The sequence below is a fragment of the Merops nubicus genome, unplaced genomic scaffold (genome assembly GCF_000691845.1).
Source record: "Merops nubicus isolate BGI_N331 unplaced genomic scaffold, ASM69184v1 scaffold14625, whole genome shotgun sequence".
NCBI lineage: Eukaryota > Metazoa > Chordata > Aves > Coraciiformes > Meropidae > Merops > Merops nubicus.
In genome coordinates, this window is record NW_008609054.1 from 12032 (window position 1) to 20646 (window position 8615).

An 8615-nucleotide genomic window follows, 5' to 3' on the forward strand; every position below is an offset into this window, starting at 1 on the left:
TCAACAGGAAAGCAAGACTTCCAGCACCAGTGCAAACTGGTAAAATCCCCATTGAAATGGCCTCACCATTTCCAAGGGGGCTGGAAACACATTTCCATATAGCACCTGGCCCCTCTGGCAGGACAGATATCGTCCTTCAGGACCAGAAGTTCAACCTGTGTAGGGTAATGCTGTTGCTCAGCACTAGAAGTAAAACCCAAACTAAAATATTTTGGTGTTTCCACACCCCTTGAACACGGACTAAAATCTTTTGGTGTTTCCACACCCCTTGAACACTGATATCTCCTTATCTGCAGGGAGTGAGCAAACCTCACTTATTTTTTTTTTAGAGCAAGCCTGATCTGCTATCTGCTCTAAGAGCTCTCCCATCAGCAATGTTATCCTCTCCCTTAGGGTGGCATTTTCTGGTTTAGACTGTGCAGTGCAAACCTCAGCTGAGTGACAAATCTGCCTCTCTAAATCTCTTTGGAGAAGGGGAAAAAGAGTGATGGAAAAGGTCCTAAATGACAGGTGGGTGCTTCCTGGCTTGGGCTGAGGAGCAAATGCTGAGAAGTTTTGTGTCCAAATAGTCCTCCCCAAACACCTGGTAGAGCAGTGTGGTTTTGGATGGGGATTAGGGTTTGTGTGGGTCCCTAGGTGGTCACAGGGGTGGTGCATGCCAGCAGAAGTCATAGCAACTCATCATGGTGCAAAGCATAGTCTGAGTCAGACCAGATCCTGATTGGGAAGCATGAGGAGTGGGGAATTCTGGGATGCTCCTGGTGAAAGGGTGAAGATGTGGAGCAAGTGGGATGCAGAGCTGCTATCAGCAGCTGGGCAGAAAGCTGAGCAGTGCAGCAAGGGTGACATGGGCTCCCTCCTTCTGCGGTCATGCAGGGATCCTCCTGTTCAGACCCGAGGGCAAGTCCCAGGGCAATCATTCTGTATGTCCTTGAGGCCTGCTCCAAGTGGGACCGCTCTGTAATCAGCAGAGCCTTGATGCAAGAGAAGCCCTGATTTTAAGCAGAGTCTTGGATGGCCTCCAACACCTTTTGCAGAAGTTGGCAGGAGAGGGTAGGGTCTTTGTCCCCATGGGAACCTCTTGCAGGGCTGCTGTCATCCCTAACGATGCTCTGGGGGTTCCTGGGAGCAGAGGTAGTCCTCATGTCCCCATCTTGCAGCTATTATGGGGCTTTTAGCTATGTGTCTGTGGGGCACCTTAAATACAGACCTAGAAAGCAGGTCCCTGGGAGCTTTGACTAAGCTGTTCTTGCTAGAAGTGCCTGTGCTATGGCAGCTGCTCTCAACCTTTCTCTTTTTCCCAAATGTGTGTCCAGAAAAGTTAAGAGCCAAACAGAGAAAATACAAAAATGTGGCATTTATTTCTGTACATAACCAAAGCACTCGTAATTAGCATCTCCACATGGAAAACCAGACAAGTTTCCTCCCCCCAAAACAGAAGATTCAGTGCTACATTGTCAGGCTCACAATTAAACTCCCTCTTTGATGCTCAGTGTCCCTCTTTCTTTTTCTGAAAAGCACACTTTATGATAATAAAAAAAAAAGGCTAAAATATTTCAAAGGCACATTCCTATTAGGAAGGACTGAAAAAATACTGCTTATTCCTTGCAAGCCTGCCTCTAGTGCTGGAGAGGTGGTTGTGGCTGATAACAATCCAGCAAATGCATGAGAATGCAAAACAGAAGGAAAATATTTACTGGAAGCTAATAGTAATTTTCACAAATGGTCACCAAAAGAGACCAAATATTAGCAGAAAAGGGAAGCTGCTGTAACTCTTTGTTGCTGGAACGCAGCCTTCCTGGGTGTAGGGCTGAGGCAATCTTATCTTATCTGCTGCCTTGGTTAGAAGAGAAGGGGAACTGCTGTTCAGGTGATAAGAGAGGCCAGAGGCTTCTCCATTAATATGTAAACTTTGGATTGAAAAGGAAGACTGAGACCTCTAGGCAGAAGTCACCTCTCAATAGAAGAGTTTCAAATCTGCATGCACCAGCAAAAGGCACATCTAATATGCACTGGCTTCTATAAAAAGGAGGAAGGGGATAGAGGGGTGATCTCACTACTTAACTTTCCAGTTTGGGTTGAATAACGTCCACACTGAAGGACCTTCACCTGAAGTAACAGCTTTGTACTTCTTGTCCAAGCTCTCTGTGATACATTCTCAAATCCAGAAAGGACCATGCCAGGCACATATGATCTCTGGCCCTCCATGGCAAGTGACATCTGTATTTGCCCTCTAGGATGGACTGAACTAGCAACAAAGCATTAAAAAACAATACCCAAGTGAAGGAGGACTTTCCAAACACCTTGGCAACTTGTGCCTGTGGTTTGAAATCACCTGGCTCCCCAGCTGAGCATAGCTGGCTTCAGATCCAGCTCTGTGTGCCACCCTTGTCAGAGTAGTCATTTCCCTATTTCCACTGTCTTCACCCCATGCTGGGAGCACTGGCAATCCTAAACCACCTTTTTAATCCTCTCTTTCCCAACACTAAAACGCTTGTGCTCTTGTGGTTTTTAATGACCAGGTGGTTTTTATGACCTCAGATGAGTCTTGCAGCCCTGCCTGTCTCAGAAGGAAAAATGTGGAAACATTCAGATGTAGTCACTAGGGCAAGAAACACCAGGAGGGGATATGCAGAGCTGTGGTGAGAGGCTTTAATGTCTCAGACACCAATGTCTCCTCCCTTTTTCCTTTGGCCAGTCTGTGCTCGAGTCCCCCCCATCTCCTGCCAGTCACTCCCAGCAGCTGGTGGGTCTCCAGCATTTTTTCTGCATTTTTAAGCTCCTTCTTCATCTCCCTGTTTCAAGATGGGGGTTGAGACTGCTGGTCCATACTCTTTAGAAGGGACTCTTGCAATTTGCTCCACTCTCCCCTGCTCAGTTTTAGCTTTGCCTTCATTTCCCTGATTTTTGGGAAAGCTCTGTGGGGCATATTCCTCTGCCTGACTCTCTCTCTTTTTTTTTTTTTCCTTTTCTTTTCCATCCTTCTTGTTTTTTTGTTTTTTTTTTTTTAATATAAATATGACCCCTACTGAAACACAAACTGTTCTTCCCTCGCCTCACCCTTGCTGCCTGTTGTGGCACCAACCACATCCCTGGCAAGAGAATGCAAGTTCTCCCCAAGAGTATGAGGATGGCACGGAGCTGAGTTGCCTTCATATGCAAATAAATGCAAACAGCTTCAATTAATCTGGAAAGAACACACAATAATTTGCAACAGGTTATGAAGTATTTTGTCTTGCTTCTCTGCCTCTCTCCCTAAGGATTATTCTGGGATGAATGTCTCTGTGGTTGCATTGAAAAAAAATTTCAAAAACCAAACCAACCAGCAAAAAGCCCACACCTTCTCCAGAAATATTTTTTTTTCTGTGTTCCTGGACAATTTGGCAGCTGCAAACCCGTGCATTGAAGGAGGGTCATTCACTCCCTCCATGGAGAACCTCCTCTGTGCTGGCTGTGGATGTGCTCCCTCCTGACTGCCTGGAGAAATGAGGAGAAAACATGGCATTTTGGGGTACAGGGTTTCTTAGGCTCTGAGGAACTCATTTGTTTTCAGAAGAGGGCTATGTTTCACAAGGACCAGTCTGGCTTCCAGCAAGGCCTTCAGGTGGGCTACATCTCAGCCTTTGGGGTGGGAAGGGTAAGTTTGGTGCCTCCAGCCCCAAGTAAGGGGTGCTTCTGGCTTTCCTGCAGCAGTTCCTCTTGTGATGTCTTCTGACGCCCTTATTGCACCATTCTTCTTATGACAGATGGTTGTGGAGGAGATGGGCAGAGCCCTGGAGAGCTCACACTGGGTTCACAGAGAACTGGGGCGCGTGGCAGGCGAGGGGGCAGTTATCCAGTCCCAAAGTGCTCCAGCTCTGTTATTCTTCTGCTGTCAGCAGGTGGTTGCAGACCTTGGAGTTGGCCTGGTGCAAGGCAAACTCCCTCCCGGGCACGGTGCCCTGCCTGCCTTTTCGAGCTGTGCTGCTCTGGCTCCCAGCAGACTTGGAAACTGTGAAGATTTCTCTGTGAGATAAAGTGACAGCAAGACCATCAGGAGGCTGTGGTGGTGGTAGACCTCATCCTCCACCCAGACCAGCATATTCTTCAGCTCCTAATGGTCTAGTGGTGCTCCCACCCATGTCATCATGAACTTGTGGTGTCCTACCACTGGTTTTTGACCTCCCCCTGCTCAGTAAGTGTGCAACCATTAATTCCCTCCTCTCACCAAGAAGTCCTTTATCTCAAGCATATCATGAAGTTTTTACAGTGTCTGGCCATATCCAGAGCCTACCTGTATGGGACTTGCTCCTCTCTCAGCTGCAGGCACATGAGCACCGGGCTGCCAGAAAACCTCAGCATGGTGTCAAAGTGGATTGAGGTCTCTGCCTCTGTCTGGCTTCTCAGGGTGGCTTGGAGGAAAGGGGCATCTAATTCTGCCTGGAAATCGATGGTGAGGCTTCCCCTGCAAAATAGAAGCACGTAGGTCTGGTCACCAAGCACTGGTCCTGTGCTGGGCACTGTGGACTGGCACCAAACACCACCATAAGCATATGAATTTTAGGTCTGGCCATGGAAAAGGAGTGTGTAACCAGTGCCCACTAGACCCCTACCACCAGGACACCCCTGTGTCCACCAGGAGGGGCTGGACCAAGCAGGAGAAGAGCTGAGGGGCTGTGGAAAGCCAGTCTAAGGTGAAGCATCCTTTGTACTGTGGTGCTGAGCCACACAAGTGCCCCACAACCCCAGAGCCAAGCAATCTCCCACCCACTGACCTCGTGTTGATGTTGGTTTTCAGTTCCTGCTCCCAAATGCTCACATCCATGTCAGCTGAAATGTCAAGCCCTAGCCCACCCTGGAGTTTGATGGCCACTTGGAGACCAGACTGCAGAGGAATGACCTGGAAGAAGGAGAAGACAGACTTTGCTGTGACTGGGCACTGCTCTCGGCTGAGTGGCTGATACCAACACCAACTTGGGGCTGCTGGGACTGCCTATCCCAACCCTGCAGCTGGGTTTGCATGGGAGGAACTTGAGCTACGTAAGCCCCACAGCAGAGTCAGCCATCCTGCTGTTTGACCAACCCCAGGAGACATCCAGCAGTGCCACCTTGCTCTTAGACCTGTATCTTCAGTGACTAACACCTAAAATCCACCTGCTCGTGCCACAGGATTCGCTAGGCTTTGGCATAGAGCGGTTTGGCAGGGAGCTGTTCACCTCTCCCACACCATCCAGTACCTGGTGATGGTCCATCAGCAGGAGGTTCCCTTTAACCACACTGGTAGGTTCTCCACTGCTTAGCAGGACCTTGGCCATTAAGTCTGTGTACCCCTGGAAGAAGACGACCGGCCGCAGCTGCACGTCGAAGAAGACGGCCGACATCCCGGCCGTGAGCTCCGGCTCCTCTTCCCCTTCCAAGACGTCTTCTCCCAGCATCGACTCCATCCCTTGTGCTTCAATAGTCACCTGAACCACAGAGGGGGAGACAGCAAAGCTGCAGAGCGTGTTTTGTGCCCTGCAATGCTATTTCAGTCCTTAGACTTGTCCAGCCCTTGGGTAGCTGGCACTCTTTGAAGCAGAAGGACAGTGATGGGGTGGCCTGGATGGGGTCCAAGCTATCCCTGAGCACCGTGCTGCAGTGGTGTCACATCTCCTGCTTTTGGGGGAGCAGAGGGTTCCCTTACCCAGAGCAGAGCTTTACATTGGTGCTGGGGGTGTGTGCATTTATGTATTTCTGATACAGGGCACACCGAGTGCAGCGGTGAGGTCAAGCACCATAAGGAGGACCCAGATGGGACAGTGGCACCACTATCACCCTCCTCCAGCTGCTCTCCTGGCAGCACACCTGAGCTGCATGAAGCCACTGGCCACGGCTGAGCAGTGAGAAGTCAGAGACACTCTTCCTCAGGAATCCACCTTCCAAAAAGAGCAGGTCCAGCCTGAAGGTGGAAAGCAGGTCCTGGGTGACTGAAAGGCAGAGAGACACCCATAAGCATCCCCAGGCACATCTCCTTTTGCAAATGAGTCCCTGAGCAGCAGGGGATGAAGGCTAACAAGGAAATACAAAACCTGTAGGAGGGATGTGCAAGGCTGGAGTCCTGGCAAGTTTGTCCCTGCTGCCACCAAGTCACTGCTCAGTAGGACAAGGTGGTGTCTTAAAAGAGCTTCTCCAGATTGATTGTGGGAATGGGGAGGTCACGGGGTACATCTAAGAGCAGGGGGATCTTGAGATCTCCTTGGTAATTTGGGAGCCTCCTCAAGAGATTGTACAGCTAGTCCTGTAGAGCTGTCCCATCTATGGTCAGGGGGATAGACACATTAGCCATTAAATATCTGATAAAGCTAATTTATCCAGAAGGGAAAGCTTCTCTGCACCATCCCCTTCCCTTCTAGCAATAATCAAAGGATTTAACATTGCAGTGTTTTTCTATCAGGTGTTGGCTCTTTTGCCTTTACCTACCCTCTACGAGGCCAGGCTGAGCTAATTTGAAGAGGGACAGTAATGAGAGCTGAGGGATGAAGATTTAAGCAGATATTTAGCAAGCATCAATTGTTCAGTGTCTCTGAAGTTTGCTATTTTTTATCTTGGCACAAGCATTCTCCTCATGGAAGAGCTTACTAAAAATACCTAAGGAACTGAGGAATGGAGCTAAATATCTTGACTTATCAGGAAAAGCACAGAAACTCCCACCTACAATTTACCATTGGTTTCCCCTCCAGCTGAAGTTCCTCTTTAAAATTAGCAGTACTTGGGAAAAATATGTGGCCCAGCCCTCCTGCTGTAGGGGTCTCAGAGAAAAGTGTGTAGATATATCTCAGGTGATGACAACCAGACAGGCTCAGCTGGTGCACATGCTCAGAAACCTCACACTGAGATTTTGGAGCATTTCTGTGAAGCCAAGGCCTTTCCTTGTGAAAGCTGCCTTTCCCCACCAACCCCTCCTTTAAGCCATTTGAAGGGGACCATGGGATGAGTGCCCTTCGTGGTTTCACCTGCCAGAGGTCCTGAGAAAGAAGAGGAGATGCCAGCTTTCGAGAAGAAGTAGTAATTATTTATCCGTGGGTCTCTCATGATGCCTTTCATTATCTTCCTGGAGGCAAGAAGGAAAGGGTATGTCAGCATGGGGAAGGAAGGAGGGGAAAAAGAGTCAGTGGTCATTACAGGAGGCTGTACAAAGAAAGAAATAAAAATTGCCAAACTATTTATCTCAGTTGCCCAGAGAAGCATGAGCAAAAAAGGAAATGAGCAAATGTGGGCTACCCTGGAGTTTCCCTCTCCTCTAGTTTATTAGGATATTTTTGTGCAGCTTTTGCTTAGCTCTGAACAATGTTAGTGCTTGGTTTGTTTTGTGCAGATAGGAAGATTAATGCAGTTACAAATTGTGCACTACTCTGTGAGCCAGAGCGTTGGCCTCCAAGGACTCTGCTGAAGCCATGAGCCTGGGTCTTGCTGCCACAGGGCAGGGTGAGGAGGAACACCAGGTTTTAGCTGGCTGGATGTCATCTGTGTTAGCAACTCTGCACTCTTCTTCCTCCTGCAGCTGGGAATTTCCAGGCAGCCCCAGTGCCAGATCCAAGAAGTGATGGTAGCAGGCTTTAAAAGCATGCTGGGTCAAAAGCCACAGCTGGAATGTGGAGAAAAGAGACAAAAAAAGGGGGAGAAAAATGTAACCTTCCCTTGCAGACTCACCTTGCTGGGTGGTGGTCGGCACGCAGGCTGCTTTGGACCTTCAGCAGCAGAAATGTTGCTGTTTCTGTCTCCATCTCATTGGCAGCCAGCAAGATGTTGATGACATCCATGGGTGAGGGCTCGTTATCTAGGAGGATTTCTGCAGCAGCGAGGCGACAGGTTTTGTCATAGCTCTTCCTCTTCTCATGGAGAATCCTCCTCATGGCTTGTTTCACCTGATGCGAGAGGGCAACAGAAATGGTGCAGTTAGGCTGGTGATGTGCAAATGGTGGCTCCGTTTGCAGCCTGATGGCTTGGCTTTGAATGTGGGGACCGAGCCCTGGCAGCTTCATTTCCTACCTTGCTGGAGATGTGCTGAGTAGGGATCCGCTGCAGGGCAGAGATGGCTGCGGTGGTGACAGCAGCAGGACCCTCCTCGGCGTGGTCCAGGAGGGTGGGGATGGTTTCAGGAAGTGCCGTGTTCCCCAGGGCCAGCAGGTAAATGGCCACCTTGGACTCCTCCTTGGCATCTCTTAACCCCCTGAGGATGGTTTCCACCCCACGCTTCACTTCCTACTCAGGGTTGGCAGGAGAGCAGAAGAGAAGGAGAGTGAGGGGAGGGACAGGAGACATGTTGGATGCTCCTGGAGGAGGGAGGGGGTGTGGAAAAGCCAAGCATGGAGGTTTGCAGAGGACCCACCTGCAGCCCACACAGGTTCTGCTGGCACAGCTTGCTGACCAGAGAGCCCATGGCAACTATCCCCGTCTCCTGGACCTCGGGGGCCAAATGCTTCCCATCCAGCTTGTCCTGGGCACCGGGAAAGGGGTATCAGGAAACAGGAGAGAAAAAAAAATGGAAGGAACAGACAGAGGAGTGTGTTTTACTAATTAACAATGATCTGGATGAGGGGACTGAGGTTTCCAGATGACACCAAGCTGATGTGTTGATCTGCTGGAGGGTCAGAAGG

The 8615-nt window shown here is 49.6% G+C and overlaps 1 protein-coding gene across 1 annotated transcript; it reads right to left on the reverse strand.

Moving 5' to 3' along the window:
- Positions 1 to 3860: 3860 nt before the first annotated feature.
- On the reverse strand, positions 3861 to 8455 carry LOC103773133 (microsomal triglyceride transfer protein large subunit-like; the record flags this gene model as incomplete). Its single annotated transcript, XM_008940489.1, has 9 exons — positions 3861 to 4005; positions 4274 to 4444; positions 4755 to 4879; positions 5217 to 5444; positions 5824 to 5945; positions 6972 to 7069; positions 7669 to 7883; positions 8008 to 8220; positions 8348 to 8455. Coding segments are annotated over 9 exons (1425 nt in total), but the record flags the coding sequence as incomplete, so codon positions are not given.
- Between the last annotated feature and the right edge of the window lie 160 nt (positions 8456 to 8615).